This window comes from Lichenostomus cassidix, chromosome 1Aa (assembly GCF_008360975.1).
Source record: "Lichenostomus cassidix isolate B80296 chromosome 1Aa, HeHo_3.0, whole genome shotgun sequence".
NCBI classification, from domain to species: Eukaryota; Metazoa; Chordata; class Aves; order Passeriformes; family Meliphagidae; genus Lichenostomus; species Lichenostomus cassidix.
Window position 1 is genome coordinate 52,633,435 of NC_139480.1, and position 17,723 is coordinate 52,651,157.

Here is a 17,723-nt window from a genome sequence, read left to right on the forward strand (position 1 = left end):
TCAGCTGTGTGTGAACTTTTGCAAAGGTTTGTGGCATCATACTAAATACAATAAAAAGGCCCTGGAGTTGTAGCTTAGAGAAGTGCAAGAATGGAACTGGTATTGCCTTGTTCCTCAAACATCCCTTCTGATAAATCTGTCAGGGCCAGGAAAATAAAGAGATGCTGTTTCCAATGTAAAACTGCAGCGATGTAGTGAGACAGAGAGGAGAGATCTCCTCACCCTGAGCTCAGTGACATTGGTAGAAAACTTCCTGGTATTTTTAGAAGGAGCAGAAAGAAGCGAACCCTATGTGCCTACATTAAAAACATTGTAAAAAGCTTCTTACTTAATACTCTGACTTTATTTAACATACAGGATTATTTGGTTTCTGATACATGCAGGGTTCAGTTTACAGTGACAAAGTCAGCTCTTTGTTTAGATCTAATTTCACACACCACTGGAAAAAAATTCTGATGAAATCTATTGTACTGTGGCTGGGGAAAATAATTTCAGATATGGGAATAGCAATGAACTGAAAAAAAAAGGATTAAAGTTTTCAGGGAAGAGTGATCCAATATTATTGCTTGGTTTATTTCAATATTATTATTTGGTTTATTTTTCCCCCTAGCCATTCTTGTGATCACCAAAACAAATTTCTTGTTTTATAATACAGTTGAGAGAAAAAGTTAATGAAGTAGCTTGTGACTTCTTTGTTATGGCAAACCTGAAAAGGCACATTTTTCTTCCACACTCTACAAAGCAATAATAGCCACATTTATTTACTTCTTTCCATTGCTATAACAATATTTCTTTGTTTTTAGAAGAGCAAAATATGGGAGTATTATATCCTTGTAATCATGCAGATTAATCAGTCTGTAATACTTTTGAATGTGAATAATGCATTTAGTATTGAATATAAAAATACAAATGATGGCTGACAGATGGGAGAAGTTCTGTTACCCAAAGTATTTCCCCTTAGAACCATCTAAGAAACTGTTTAGCTGTTCTTAAAAATAGTATCCACTTGAATCTAGTCTTCATACTCAGATTTTCTCTTGTGCATATTTTGGTGGATTATCAGTAATACTGCTCTGGTAGGGGTCCTTAATCTGATACTGGCACAGTGTTCTGGCAGTCTGTAGTGTATCCATGTTTTTCCTTATCTCCTAGTCCAGTTTTTCAGAGCTGGGTGGCTTTTGCACACCTCATTGCAACATTGGCACCCAAAGCAATTGAGAATAGAACTGCACCATCTTTCTCCAGGTACTGAATGTCCCCTGCAGAAATGGCATTTGCTTAAATAGCACTCAGAAAGTTGTATTCACAAGAAAGGAGGGGAAAAAAAATCAATCCCACTACCAACTGTTGCAAAAACATGTAATTTGGCAGGGAAGATCTCTTAGGTACGACAGTAACAGATTCCTCAGGAGAACTCAGGATTGGACTAAAGTCTGGACATAATTATAAAAACAAAATAGGGGGAATAAACTCTCATTTAAGGTGTACATGCATCAATTGCACTGATTTCCTCAGTGGTAAAAGCTCCAAGGCATTTTCCAGGCTGTAACCTTGCATTTCCTAGGGGCAACACTCACGGTTACTACTCCAGTGACAGTTCTCCCTGTTTAGGAGAACAGGGTAAAAAACTGTTTCCATGACCATCTGCCCACATTTAAACTCTGCAGCTGTGGAGTTCAGCCCACAATTGTTTTGATTTTTTGTTTTGTCAAACCTGAATTCCCAAGCGAACGATTTTTTGTTCATGTGCTGCTCATAAAACTCAAGAAAGTCTACTGAAAAGATATAGCCTGGTTGTAACTGGCTTGCCATTTGTCTCAAAAAGTGAATTAATTAGATGGATGCAACTTGATCCACCCTGTAATGGAACAAACCCCTATAATTTGAATCCTGGCAAATCTGGAATCTGTTCACACCTTATTTTTAATAAAAATGAAAGTTCTGCCCAAAAGAAAAGGAAAACCAGATTGCAAGAATAAACTTTGGCAATTAAATCATTCAGGTCAATGTAATGAGAGCAAATCCTACAAGTTTTTGGATTCTGAGTTCTCTTCTGTGTTTCTGGCCTTACAGTTATTCTGTGTAAATAAGATTGTTTTCTGATGAGGACATCTTCTTGAGTTGCAGGGCAGTTTTAATTTTTACGAAAAATTAGTGGCCATCAGAAAAATTAACATTTTCTACCATCTTAATAGTTGGAGAAACAGAAAGCATCAAAGTATGGAATGTCCTTCTGTGTACTAAATGCATTACTATTTTTGCTTATGATTTTTCACAGGGCTCTTTTGATAGTGCTGTTGTCCCACCGTCCATTAATTAAAATAAAGCAGCCTTTCATTTTTGTACTTGTGAGAAACAGATGTTTATTTAGGAGGAGCAGATGAATAACTTACATATGGCATGATTAAAAAATCTGTTGCTTTCAACTGGAACACTCAAAATAGCTCTAATTTTCACTAATCAAAAATTGGGTGGATGAAAAGAAGTACCTAAAACACAAACAAATTCTTTTAACTATGAGAAATGTTTCTGCCTCTCATATTGTTGCCAAAACAAATAGTAACAAGCTTTTCAGTGTTTTCATCCTTACTGTGGGTCAAATACAACTCACCTGTATGCAAAATGGATCCTAATGGCATCAGTGATGAGGAAGAATGGGATTTGTTCAAGTGCATTTCTTCCTGAATTTCCAGCCTTCGCTTCCCTTTTATTTACATTAACAGAAAATAGAATATTCTTCAATAGGAATAAATCCACTGGAAATCAAGAGTAGCACTGCTGAGAAGCCTGGATTAACCAGATCCTATTCTACTTGCAAGGGCCTGAACTGCAGATTTGAGTGCATTACTGAGGTCTACACTCTGTTGTGTGAAGTTAGGCTTGCAAGAGTAAGTCTTTATAGTAGAGGCAAAGACTCTGGAGTTAAGGGTTTTCAGAAGAGTTACATTTTGCCTACTTCCAATCTTCCTGGAAATTTACAGATTTATTAATTTATTTATTTATCCTAGGTGTATATAGCCCTAAAGTTTTACAGAAAGGGAACCATTAATAGCTTGGACCTTCTTCTTGTGGCTCAGTTATTTGCTCTGGAACCTCATTTAATCTAAGGGCATGGCAGCTGTGTAGTGGAAAAATCATTCCCTGAAGGGAAGAATCAGTCTCTTGAAGTGCTGACAGGCAGCAACACAGAAAGTAAAATTCTGATTTCTTGTTTCAAGTCCTGATTTTTTTACAGTATGAAATGAAAGAGTCATACAATAGTTTAAATAGAAACGAAAGTTCAAAGCAGAGACTTGAAATCTTTTGATCCAGAAAGGCTGGGGGACATGTTTTTAAAATACCAAAATATCCTCCTGGCTTGCATGTATAATATGTCTTCTCATCCTTTTTCCTTCTTGCAGCACTTCCATTTTGATCAATGTTCTGATAAAATATGATTCCCTCCAAGTTCCTCTGCCTGTCTGTGTAAGGAGAGCATGGCTGAGTGTGTGTTCAGTTTTGATTTCAGCTCCATGTAGATGTGGGTTGCCCACCTATTACTTTGATACAATTTTTCTCTAAGACTGTCTTGCTAATGACATTTTTTACTGACATCCCTTCAGCTTCCTCTTGGTTTTACAGTCTCCAGTGCATGTCCTTCCACATTAGCTCATAGCTCTAGATCAGCCTTGCTTTGCTTCCTACCTAACAATCTCATTTTCATACATTTCTTCCCTTCTCAGTTCTGACCTCATCCTCCCCACTCACACAGTTTCCAATCCAAACTGCTTTTACACCTGACAGTCATTTTTCTTTTAATAATATTTCATCTTCAGCAGAGCATTATCACTTCTTCCCCTTTTTGATCTCCAAATTTTTGACCCTTTACACCTTTTCCTCCTGTTTTTCTCCCCTTTCTTTTAACATCTTTAGTCACCTGTCATTGCATTACAGCTCACTGCGCCATATAATTTTCATGGCCTTCCTCTATATATACACATTATAACTATATCAACATGTACATTTCAATGTAGTACATCTTTTCCTTCCTGTGAAATGCATTGTTTAACATGAATTTGTCAATATTCTTCCTTTCTAAATGTATTGCCACCATAGTAAGGGGTCTTTAGCAGCCACTCTGGAAAGCCTATACTTCCACTGGTATCATCTTTATCAGTGATTAATTATTCAATTCAGAGGAAATTCAAGCTCATAAAACACCATGTAAGAGAAATGGTTCATAAAGCAGGTCGGCAGTGAATATTTCCAATAGCTTGGACACTGTTGAGTCTCAGTTATTCCAACATTCTGTGGTTGACCCTCAGTCTCAGAAGGACCCTGTCACTCTCAGGAGGGTGACTTTCTGGGAGTGAGAATTTGCAGAATAGGACATGGGAGCCATCGACCAATTGCAAATCAGTGGTCTCACCTAATGCCTTGAAGCTGATTGTACACCATGTGTGTCTGCTGATAGAAATACACAGAAGAGAAGGACAAATAAAAATTTTTGTTCGAGAGGTGGCCTTGGTTTTTAAAAATCTCCCGTGTCATGCATATAGCAGTATTCAGATTGGAAAAATAACTCATTTGTAAAGACATCTCCTTTAGAATAAGACTTTGTTTCAGCCATCTCTTCATTATACCTATGTAATTAATGAAACAAACAACCTTGATGAGCTAACACAGTGACCACTACTGAGAGATAACCTTTTCTGTTGTCCCTTTTCTTCCTTTCACAGCAACTACAGCGCACTGTTAGGAGTGTGGATCTATGGCTTTTTTGTGGTCATCTTACTGATCCTGGACCTTTTATATTACTCCTCAATGAACTATGATATTTGCAAATTCTACCTGGCCCGCTGGGGAATCCAGGGAAAGTGGATGACACAGGGACAGAGCCGATGGATTAACCCTGCTCAGGACCCTCGACAGACACAGCCTCAGCCAGAGACACAGCCTCAAACTCAGCCCCAGCCTCAAACATCACAGACAGTACACACTTTAAAAGGAGATGCTTTAAGCCCACCCCTGGTGTCTTTTCAGAGTACATCTGCCTGGTAAGTAAGCTAAGCCATAGTGATATCTATTCTTTTGCTGTTTTGGAGTGGGAACAGTCACCTACATTTAGGAATGCCTGTGGATTCAGGCTGAACAGCACCATTTCTAGCACATAATTCTTGATATCATGACCTGTCTTATAGAATTACTGCCTAGGAGTAATGTCTTACTCTGAAATATATTAAGTTGTCTTGTAATCCTTCTCTCAGGGTAATAGGTGCTGCCATCTTGCAGTGCTAAACAGTTTTACCCCTCTATCATACCAAAGAACTACAAATTTACATCAGCCACTATAAAAGTAGTTTCAATCTGGTTTCAAAGACCAATTGCTATGTGTATCTGTTGCTCTGGTTTTAAAAGCCTGTATAAATAGCAACGTTGAAATAGCTTCAACGTGAGATGTCACAAATCCACTCTATTTGTGGCATGAGAGACACAGAAACACCATAAAAACCAGGTTAGTTTTTTATATGCATGGCCAAAAAAAAAGCTTTACTTGATGTCATTTGACAGAGTGAAACAAGTAGGCTACTGTAAGGTTAAATGCTAAAAAATAAAAAGCCCTGACCAAAGGGAGACAGATCTGTTGGACCAAGCAGAACTTGCAGTATAAATAGAAGGAATTAAACACAGATAGCCACGGGATGAAATGACATTGAATTGTTTTGGACTGGTTTTGCCAAAGACAACAAAAGCAAAGGGAGAGAGCTGAATAAAACATTTGTCTGAAAAAGGTGTCAAGAAAGGCAGGGACTTTTTTCTTGGCAAGCAAGCATTAGGATTTGGGAGGATGCAGAAAGAGCACCGAGTCACCAGCATACTTTAGAAGAGTTCCAGAAGGCCAAGTGTTGAGTTTTGGCAAAATAAAATGATCTAAGAATGTGTTGGGTAAAAAAGATGACATGTAAAACACATAAAGCCTCAGCCCTGAGCTCAGTTGGAAACTTCTGGGCATTACTGTGTTGCAGATGGGATGATAAGTCATAGTCCTTTGATTTCATCATTTACCCCTTAATTTTAAGTGTAAATCTAGAGCAAATAGAGTTGCAGATTTGTTGCAGGAGGGAAAGAAGGGGTGATTAATTCAGTGAAAGAGGGAGTTGCTTGGCACTGGAGCCATTACTGGATGTATCCAGTGCAGATCAGACTTAAGGACATTCCACCAGCTCTTGTTCCAACAGAAGGGTCTGGTGCTTCTACTTGAGAGAGAGAATTGTTTGTGCTTAGTTGTAAGCATTCTTCTTTTTGCTTCCTTTTTCCTTTTTCTTCCCCCTTACTCTTTCACCTCTTTTGCGCATTGATTTCCAGGTCTCCAGTTGAAATTGCCATGTAGATAAGAGTCACATTTGTAGTACAATAATTGTATCCTGGCTTAATATGTGTGTGTGTACATGTACAGAAGTGGCTGAATCTGTAAATTTATATACTATCAGTCTGCCATACCATTATCTATTGAAACCATTCAATAGACCTTGAAGGATTGATTCCTGGTCACTTCTCAAGGCTGACTCCTGTTGTTCTGTCTCTTTGCTTTTCTCCAAGTGTTAAGTCAGCAATGTATGTTAGGATCAGGTCAGCACATCCCACATGCTCCTTTTCCTGTGTTGGCAGGAGATGAGCATTGATAAGGCACTCCAGTAACACTCACTTCTTCCCCAGTGAGCTGTTTGTGCTCTCAGCTCCTGTAAAATTGTTCCTTTTTTTCCCCCTAATCCTTTCATTGCTCAGCAGAAGAAATAAGTAGATGTTTCCCCATCAAAACCTTATTTATCCCTTGTATTTCAGCATAGAAAACACTACAAGAGGTGCCATATTTTCATTCTCGTAACCTGAAACTCTTGGAATTCAGAGCCCATGAAACCAAGTGCATAGATGATTCAGTCTGAGTTGAATACATGAAAAATAGCAATAGGCACTGGTGATCACAGGCAAGATGTTTAGCATGCAAAAGAGGATTTTGAGTAAACAGCTCCCTCAGAAAATGACAGATTTGTGTACTACAGCAATTTCTAAAACAGTGGGGAGTGGGTTGCCTGGCTATTTATTTCTCTGTTAGATAATCTGCAGGTTATATACATGAAAATATGTTAATTTTGCCCTACAGAAATTAAGCAGATTTTCTGCTGCAGTCTATATTTGATGAATGACCTCAATGCTGCCTTCTTAAAATGTAATCATACTATCAGTGAAGAAGTGTAATGGATTTACTGGATTTATCATTTCCATCAATATTTTTTAAATTACCAGATCTATTAAAATATTGCTTTCAAATTTTAAACCTGAGTTTCCATTATTCTAGACGATGACACCTGCTTTAGTTAACACCAGGTTTCCAGTCTAAAAAAATCAACTTTTCAGTTTATGTTGCCATTTTAATGTGTCCTAAACTTATCCCAACTTTTCTGTCTGTAGAGAAAATAAGCATTTTTCTTTAGCACCTCACAAATACACTACATATGTGTGTATATATATATAGATATAGGTGACTACAAGAATGATTCCTGTTTACAGATGAGCATTTTAAAAATGCAGAATAAATCTTTTCATCCTGAGAGGTATGAATATACCCCCAGGCATAGAAACTTAAATACTGCTGAGAACATTTTCCAAAGCGATTTGCAACTTTTCATGATGACAGATGTTAACTTCCTGTACTACATTCATCTGAGTTAAAAATATGCCCATTCCAGAAGACACTACATGATAATAATAGGAAAGGGATTCTTGCACATCAAGAATCTCAGCAACAATCCCCTGAGTACTGCAGAGTAGTGACAGTGTAAGAAACTGTCCCAAGAAGGATGTCAGGATTAACCTACAGTTTGTAAAGTAGTTTTGGGATCTTCTTGGATTAAAAAAAATTACGTAACTGTTTTTTATTTCTTTCCTTGTCCTAGTTTAAATGCTATGAGTTGGCAATGAATTGGGGATGTCTGAGAGAAAAATCGAGCTAGTAATAATATAGAGTGGGTAGGACTATCCCTGTGATGTTTAAACATTTTGTCACAGTGGATCACTTTGTTGTTTACTTGAGACAAAGAGAACCATGTATAGCCATAATATTATTACAAGTAAAGAGGTCTGGAATCCATTAGGCAAAGTGCTGGCTGCTCTTGCAGTGTTGTACAAGGATAGGAAGGAAAATCATTAATCTCAGGAGCATCCAACCTGATGCTCAACCAAGTAAAAGCCAGGGAGGTGATAAAATGAAGTCTTGCAAGCTGGGGAATTGAAATTCTGACTGCTGAAAGAGCTTGTTCTCACAACTATGGTAATATTGTTAATTAATAGTAATTAAAATGGTCAGGCTAGAAAGGAGTGTGGACCAGGGCAGCCTGGCAGAGTTTGTCCAGGCCCTCCAGGCCCTCCGAGGCTGTGCTGTGCTCCAGATGTGAGGGGCAGACCTGCTCCCTCTGCCCTGCTCTGCTGATGTTAAACTCCTCCTGACCTGCACCCAGGATGCAAATCCCAGGGCACAAAGGCTGTTCTGGAGTCCTCCATTTGCCTCCCCGCTGGCTGCCTTTCTGCACAGCCTCAGGCAGAGGCCATGGCTGTGATCACACACGAGCTCCGTGACTCAGCTTCAGGAACCTGCTGCTTGCCTAGAACCAGGAAAGGATTCAGCCCAGCAGGGTTAGTCTGTTATTTCCTTTACACAGCTGGAATGGATTAGGCACAGGCAAGTCTATTTTACTTTCCTTTATTAAATGCTGGAATCTGCTTTTGCTGTGAATTCCTCTGGGGTACATTGTGTTTTGGCTAACAAATAGAATAGTTTTTAGCCTGCTGCTATTCACCTGCTACATGACACCTTTTCAGATGACTTCCAAAGCACTTACACACAAAGAGAGAATAAAGCCTATAAAAATACTGGCAGAGCTTAGGAGCCAGCAGGTAACTGAGCATGACCACACCAACTGTTCAAAAAACACATAAATATTTTGCTGATGGCTAAAAAGGCTACATGAAAGAATTGGCTTTGATACCAAATTCTGAGCTGCAGTCCTGCCTGTGTCATGGGACATTGGTGCTGCAGTGGTCACTGTGAACACAGATCACCAAAATCATGAGCCATTGTGGGGACAGAGGAGTTAGTGCAGGGGCTGCTCTTGATACAAGTTATTTACAGTAAGCAAGGGGAAAAAAGCTGCCTCCTTCCATTTTAAGTAAATAAGAAAGATTTTAACTTCACATGTGCAAAATTACTTTGCTGAACAGGAGTAGGATGATGGTGTTTTAAAGATGCAAAATTTTGCATCATAGAGCAAAAGTACAGTTTTTATTTAGAGCCCCTACACAGACTTTTATATTAGACTAGGTGTGGCAAATCAGAGCACCAGTAGTTGTTTGGGTTTTTTAAAAGGATGGAAAGAAATAAAATTGAATACTTAAATTATGCTTCTTTGAAAGAACTCTCTGGGAATTGACAAAATCTGCTTGGTAACAAAGATTAGGTGTGTTGGGCAACATCTTCCATTTTATGTGGGCCTCCATTCCCTTTGGAATATATTGGTGTAGAATAACAGATATTATTGAGTGTATTTTCTTCTAAATATTCTTACCTTGCTTGCTGGGAACTGCATAACTTTAAAAATAGATATTAGTTCTGCCCCAGCCCAAACCAGCCCATCAGGGCAGGAAACCAACAGCTCAAAACCTGCAATGCTCTGAGTCTTGTTTGCTTGCCTCAATACCATGACATGCAAATAAATTGGGAGATTTTGGTTCTATCATTTGCACTTAAATCATTCAAGATATGTAACTTACTGAGTGCCTGCTTGCTCTCTTCCTTGTATTTAGAAATTCACTGTTAGCATGTGAAGTTAAGCCAATAGGCAAGGGTTTTGCCCACTTGAATCTTAAACCTTTGTGTATATTAATATGCATAAACTGCATCTTTTTAGATACATATGTAGTACATATTGTTCATCTCATGCCATATTCTCCTTCTCCTTTGGCTCTGTAAATTACAGACCCCACACTGATTTCTCTCTGTTCTTCACTTCAGATCCATGGGATGTGGGCTGATTAATATTCCCTATTTTAGCTGTTTCTCAGCCTTTTCGTTGAATTGGGACTGTTGCACTCATCAGCTTTCTTTTAAATGAACTGTACAGTTGAAGCAGCTTAACTTAAATGTTGTAATGAACTGTGAGAAAATAGTAATTAGCACAAAAGCAAGTGGTTAGAAGGTTATCTGAGTCCTCTTGCTGAATGAACTCTGTACACTGAGAAATGAAAGCTAGTAAAATTACTGGAATGCAGATCTGAACATCCTCCATATTTAAATTTTCTATCTATTCAGGATGGAATTGTTTGCAGTGAGATCATTACCTCATCTACATGATACAGATCTGGAATGACACCACTGAAGTAGCAGCTAGCAGCACAAAATTTTCGTGAAATCAGAAAGCTCCAATTAAGCCCACAATTTCACTGCATAGTGTCACAACACTGGGGCATCACACAGGAAGGCGTGTGACATCTCAAACTGTACCAACCAATTCCATCTCCTCTGTCACAACAGAAACCAGTAAACTTTCAACGACTCTATAAATACTTCAGTAGTTAGAGGAAGTCCTACCTCTTGCATCCCCTCAGGTGCCAGATGCTTAACAGTAATTTTAACAGCACCTGCATGTGTTACACATTTTAAATATGCATGGAAAAATAAAATAAGCCCCTCACTTGGCTTCTGAAGTATGACAGAGAAACTTAAGCATCAGCCAAAGATATTTCCAGTGGTAGAAAAAATAAAAGGGGAGGTGTTAAGGAGCTGGAGTTAATGATCTAAACAGACAAGCCTTGCTGCATTTATGCAGAGTGGGAACAGCATTTCTAAGTAGGAGATTTAGTTTAATTCATTGTTCTGAACTGAAAGAAAGCGCTTTTCAAAAATAAAATAAAAAAATAGACAGAATATTGCCCATCTTTAGTAGTTTATGTCCCAGAGGACTACTCAGAGTACCCCCACAACAACTGTCTATATACACTTGGTGCTTTTAACAGACGTGAGAAGGAAGAAGAAAAATCAAGATAAGAGTCTCTGAAGTAAGATGCCATTGCTTTCACCTTGGAAAATGAGCTCCCAATGTATATTTTGGATGCCAAAAAAACAAGTAACTCCCTAACTCAAGGAGGAGGAAGCAGGTAATAGAGCTGAAGATCCTGTGCAGACCTATTTATTATTTTCAGAGTTATTATTAAACAAAAAGCCATATGTAATAAATAATCCTTTTATGGGGTAGCAGAAGATCTTTTTAGTAAGCTAAAATTTCTGTGAAATGGTGGCATATTGTGGAATACCAGACATTTAATGAAATCATCAGAAACTTGTGAGATAATGCTGAAGGCAGGACCATAAATGGTAACAATGGCAGACAATTATTTTCAGTGAGAGCTGAGGTCAAGAATCTACCACATCCTTACTTTTATTGTCCTTGTCCCCTGATTAGATCATGATGAAAACAACCACAGTAGTAATTTCATCAGAAAAGTGATAAAACATGTCTGTATGACCTTGGTTTTATAATGATGTGTCACTGAACAGTTCAAGGAAAGGCCAGAAATTGAACACAGTTTTTCATTATTAGCAAGATATCAGATATATGGCAGTTTAGGTCTCAAAAGCAAAATAAATCAAGAAGCATTGAAATCTGAGTCATTTTACTCTTCATCAAGACACGAGAGAAGGCTGATGTCAATCAGCAGACAATTTTCAGGAACTTAAAAGGTTTTGGGGAAGTTACATGATCAACACTGTCATAAATACATCCATACAGATATCTACAGTTCATTGCAGGAAGAAAAACTATGCCTCTGAAAAGAGTTTGAAATCCACATTAAAAGTTCCTTGGAAATGTGCAATGCTGAAGAGGTAAAACCAGCTTAAGACATGAAATGGCAGGAATGTGACATGTCACTGGAACACAATTAGAAATGCTGCTAATTAGTCCCACATCTGGTGATAACATGATCCCAAAACAGAACAAGTGGAACACATTGCTTCAGACAATGGAGAAATGAATTTAAACAGCACAACAGTATGTAGCCTCCACAGAGCAGCAGCAGAGGAATAATTGGTTGAAACTTGGCACCCATCAGAATATGCAGGAGGGCAAAAAAGATGTATAAAAAGTGGTTCTGTGTGGAAATAAGCTACCTCACTTCACTTCCCAGTAGGTTCTCTTTTTCCTGGTGTTTCTATGTAGAGGTAACATGGACTTAGTTTCCACAGAAACTCAGAGGTGGAAGGACTGGGGAGACAGAACTATGGACAGACACAGGATGGAAAGGTGTTTGCACAGTGGCTCACAGCAGAAAAATGTTGGGCTCAAAGCTGGAACAAGGTCCACCTACCATCTTTCTGCCCTAAGGGCTTTTGCTCTGGTACATCAGGGAGGAGTTTATGCACAAAGGAGTCCTCCTGCTTGCAGGAATTGCGTGTATTAAGGAGCTGAGCATCCCTCTGAGCTGAATTCTGCTGGGCACACACCACCCAGGCTGCCTCCTGCCTGCTGGAAATCACGGCTGGCACGTGGGAAAGGAACTTCATCAGAAATCACAGTAAATTAATTAAACACTCATTAGCTATATTCTGCATTGATTAGCGATACAGATTTTAATCAGTCACGCAGAGAAGGGAGGCAGAGTCATTTTCTGTTGCATTCACAGCCTTTGGAAAGCAGTGAGTCACAGGGAGCACCTGTTACCTGCTCATCTCCAGCACAGCTTCACCAAAAATGGTCTGAAGGAATTGTGACTGGAAGGCAGCCAGAGATCAGCCTTTCACTCACCAAAAACCTCCCAAACTTCTCTTATGCTGCTGAAGTGAACAGCAACCAGAACACCTGCTTAATTTGCATTTTAAGACATTTTAAAGAAAATTACATGAAGGGCTGAGAGTCGACTCCATTTTGTTTTTTTAAAAGATTCACTGAAACTTCTCAGACCATAACAAAAATAGGCATCACAATTAAAAAGAGCCCCAGTGTTTTCATAAACAACTAAAAAGAAGACAAAAAATGGGGATGCATTTTTGTGGGTGTGTTAAAAATATTCCCTAATTGAGACGTTATTGAAGAAAAGTTTGGCTCAGCCTCAGGCTGACTCTTCCTGTGTTCTCCTTGGCAATACATGAAGCAGAAGTAAACATACCTGAAGCAGCCCAACAACCATACTGGGCTGCAAGGGACAGGTTTTGAAGGAGTTGGAGACGAGTGAAATAATAGGGGAAAAAAACCTGGTTGAGCATTAGGAAAGTGATTAATAATCAACATCTTCCCATTCTGAATCCTAATCTTTCAGTGTTTGTTACACTAATAACTTCTACCTGTGAGGGAAGTAGCTACCTCAGTTTTATTTTTTCCCTTTATTCTAGTTAAATAAGTGCAAACATGGTCTGGAATGTTTAAAAAAAAATACTAAACACCACCTTCCCTAGGGACTGTAGCAGGAAAAATCATAATGACAGATGGAAAAGCATTCAGGAGGAGCTGAAGAGCTTATCTGACTTCTGGAAAGTTTGTCTAACTAAGAGGTTTAAGAAGCTCAAGGCTAAAAGAATATTAAAAGGCAATTTGAACTCAATTGGTAAATTCATCATGGCAAGGAGATTTCAGATAGTAGAGGACTGTAACAAACAAAGACAGAAAAATATCCAATACCTGGAAGATCTAATTATACAAATCTTTACTGATGATAAAGAGCAGGATTAAAATCAGTCAATTTAGCCATCTAAAACTCCTGTATCTACTAGTTATCCTCACCAACACATTGAAAGAGGCATTTCCAGGGGGTTTTTCATGCCACCTTTCTTAAGATGGATGAAATTGCTTGGAAGCTTGGCTTGATTAATTTTTTTTGACATTATGCTGGAAGATGAGTTTATAGAAGTTATTTATCCAGCTAAAATTTGCCAGTGGGATTCATCCCCTCCAAATGTGCATTTCTTTTAAAGTTGGCAGTTGATCAAGGAAATGTCTTGAGATGCAGCAGAGCACCCATTACTTGTGATTTTAAAATTGGCAAGGGAGCTTGTGGGATGTAAGCAACAGTGGGAAGAATGAGAAGCCAGGCCTGCACAGCTGGCCAAACTGAAGACCCTAACAGAATGGCTTTCTAAAAATCAGATTGATCTGGGGAATGGGTGAGGCTGCAGTCCCAGAAGGATCACACCAACATCAGTTTCATAGAATCATTAGGCTGGAAAAGACCCGTAAGGTCACTGAGTCCAACCATTCCACCAGCACTGCCAAACCCATGTCCCCAAGTGTCACATCCACATGGCTTTGGAATCTGCCCAGGGATGGGGACTTCACCACTGCCCTGGGCAGCCTTTGCCAATGCTTGACAGCCCTTATAGTAAAGAAAATTCTCCTAATACCGAATCTAAACCTCCCCTGGTGCCACTTGAAGCTGTTTCTTTTACCCTACTGCATGTTACCTTGGAGAAGAAACTGTCCCCCACCTGTTCTCAGTCTTCTTCCAGATAGTAAAGAGTATTAAGGTCCCCCTGAGCCTCCTTTGCTCCAGGCTGAGCTCCTTTCCCAGCTCCCTCAGCCCCTCCTGGCTCTCCAGACCCTTCCCAGCTCTGTTCCCTTCCCTGGACACCCTCCAGCCCCTCATGTCTGTCCTGAGGTTCCAGAACTGGACACAGCACTCGAGGTGTGGCCTCAGCAGTGCCAGCACAGGGGACAGTCCCTGCCCTGCCCTGCTGCCACCCCATGGCTGGGACAGCCCAGGTGCCACTGGCCTCTTGTCCAGCTGGGCACACCTGGGCTCAGTCCAGCCACTGTCCCCAGCACCCCCAGGGCCTTTCCCAGCTTTCCAGCCCAGCCTGGAGCTGCAGGGCTTGGTGTGACCCAAGAATCATCACATTTTTCTAGCATCACAAGCCCGTCATGCTCACTGAGCAGTCAGAAAAACACAAACCAACAGCTGCACAGCCAAACTCACACAATGCTTGCCTCCCGTTGTGTCATCCTCTGCCATTCAGGACTGCAGGGGACAAATATGTGGCCTCCTTCCTCCCCACCTCTTCCAATAAATGCCTGATGGTGCAGCTGCTGCATAATAGCTGCTGATGGCAGTGGGACTGTGCAGTGATTGCATAATCACTCCAAAGAATGGGAATCTCTGGGCAAAGCCTCATCTCAGCACCACCTGCCCAGCCCTCACCCCTCAGGTTCTGTGGGCACAGAGAGCCACTGGGGATAGCAGCACTGAAGGTTATTTTGGTGTGTGACAGGCTGCCAGCTTGGTGTGTGGAAGTGCTGTGAGGTTATAGTGGACACAAGAGCATCCAGCAGTGGGGTCTGTTACAGTGTAGTAGCTTTTGTTGAATTAATCATCCTGAATTATTATAGCCTTTCTACCTGTCATCTGATGTTAACTGCACACCTGATAGCTGCAGTTATCACTGGGCGACTCTAAGAAGCTCCAATTTCTGTCATGAGAAAATGAGCACAGAATAGATCCACCATATGAAATGTGCACACAGATGCAAAAAAAAAAAAAAAAGCAAATAATGAAAAGTAACATAGAACAAAAGGAGAATGACCCACCAGCTGGCAGTCGTAATGGATCAAACCGAAAAATTTCCATGCTTCATAAATCATCATTCAAACCATGCCATACCAAGTGGAATTCCTCAGTGCAGTGACACCAACCAAGCACTGTTTTCCTTTCTCTGTGACTCAGGAAATGCTACTCAGCAGGGGTCATACACTGCCACTGAGCCATGCACAAAGTTCCTGTTGCAGCCAGAGGACATTTGATACCCCAGCAGACCCATAGCTAGATGCAGCTGTGAGACAATTTAAAAATAATAAACCAGTCACCATTCCACCGCTGGCGTCAAAACATGTTTCTGTGAAAAACCAGCCATACAGCTCAGATAACCACAGAAGAGAAATCATGTTCTTGCTTTTTGCACTCTGCTGAAATTGCCCAGCTCCTTGGCCTCTTCTCTTTCCACATCACGAAACACCTCAATTTCTCCTATTGCTTTTTACATGGGAAAGGCAGGGAGGAAAGAGGGAAGAAACATTTCTGCATAAAATCATCTTTCTAACATTGCTTCCATGTAGTGCTGTAACCAATGGTGATGTTTTGGATGTTACCCCTCTGCTTCTGATGGCAAAGAAGCAAAGTTAAAAAATATTTATTGCTTGGATGATTGTGTGCAAGGAAACGTACACTGGATCTACAACAGGAAGACAGACAAAAACCAGATTAAAATTCAAAGGCTTTACTCCTATTTATTTTAGCTGCTGATATTTTGGTAAATGTTAAAAAGCAGTCCTGTGTTGTTTTTTTGAAGTCTCTTCAGAAACTTATTTCAAAAGAAGTAGTTTAAAATTTCCTACTGCCAGAACAGCCACGTAAATTCAGTGTGAAAAGAAAAACATACACAGAAGGAACAGTTGCAGGAAACATGACTGGTTTCATCCTACAATGAAAGCTCTCAACACAGTAATTGCTACATATTTTCTCTTGAGCTCTGTCTGAAAAGACTAGAATACTGAAAAGTGAGAGCAGAAAATAAAGCTCTTTGGTAAAAGGAATTGTGTGTAAAATGCTTTTTCTCACATGTCATTAATACACATTTTATTTCCAGAAATGACAGAATTTCCTGTATTTTGCAGAGGTAAATAAAAAAGCTAGTTCAACTTGGAGTAAATACGCAACTCTGGGCTAAACCATGGGTTTGGTGCTCAAAATTCAAGTGCTGGAACTGATTCCTGACTCCTAAATAGATGGTTGTGCAGCTGGAGCAATTGGAGCCTCTGGCGAGGCAAGGCGAAGGGAAGCAGCACATACATCTTGTCTCAGAAGATTGTCCATACTCAGGAGAGAAAATCGGAAATGGAAGGAAGAAAGGGGTTGTGATTTCAGTGAAATGAAGTGCAGAGGCTGCGTGGGGCCTGAGGAGCAGTTCCAGCAGGCAGAGGGACTCCCTGGAACTGGGCACCTTCCTCCTCCCCTGCCCTGCAGCACCCACCCTCCTGCAGGGCAACTAGAGCCTGGGCTATTGCTCAGTGATCCAGCTGGGATCCAGCTCAATAATGCATTCATTTGATCTGCTTTGGAAACCAACACTGCTGCCCTCTTTCAAACCAAATCCAGGAGAAACTCTGGTCTTGCTTCTAACACAAGCCTTGTGAAATCTCAGGGGCTTTTAGTTTTATTGGCTTCTGTGAGCCTCGAAAGAAGTCAGCACCTCGAAGCTCTGCAAATGCTACCAGCACGTTCCAACCTGATGCTTGGCTGACCCCTTTTCCCCTTGCAGCATGTTTCAGCAGTTCAATTTCCACCAAAGGGGTTGGGTTTTAGCCTCTGTTGGACATCAGGACATGCTGGGCAGCAATTTCAGTAGATTGAATTTTGCTGATGGCACGATGGCAGACAGTGTTGGGGCAAAAAGAGCAGGATAATCACCTGATGTAGGCTGACCTGAGCTGTTGTTTAGCTCACTAGATTATTTTTGAGCTTTACAAAGAAACTAAGCCACACATGTATATAAAATGTCTGAGATTATACACAGAAACTGTGGGCCAGATAAATACATATATAAACAAACACATGCATTCCTTACATCTGGCCACACTTCTCCTTCACTCACTACCTTTTCTGTACAGTTCAATTAATGCCAAGGTACAAACAACATTGTCCTGTATAAATGA

The 17,723-nt window shown here is 40.1% G+C and overlaps 1 protein-coding gene across 3 annotated transcripts in view; it reads left to right on the forward strand.

Annotated features, from left to right (window-relative positions):
- The window catches only part of SHISAL1 (shisa like 1), a 66,192-nt gene that overhangs the window by 37,506 nt on the left and 10,963 nt on the right, over positions 1-17,723 (forward strand). For all 3 annotated transcript variants that reach the window (XM_085048971.1, XM_085048970.1, XM_085048972.1), the window contains exon 4: positions 4,719-5,036. In XM_085048971.1, coding sequence (XP_084905097.1) covers positions 4,719-5,036 — 318 coding nt within the window. The remainder of the gene's footprint in view (positions 1-4,718; positions 5,037-17,723) is intronic.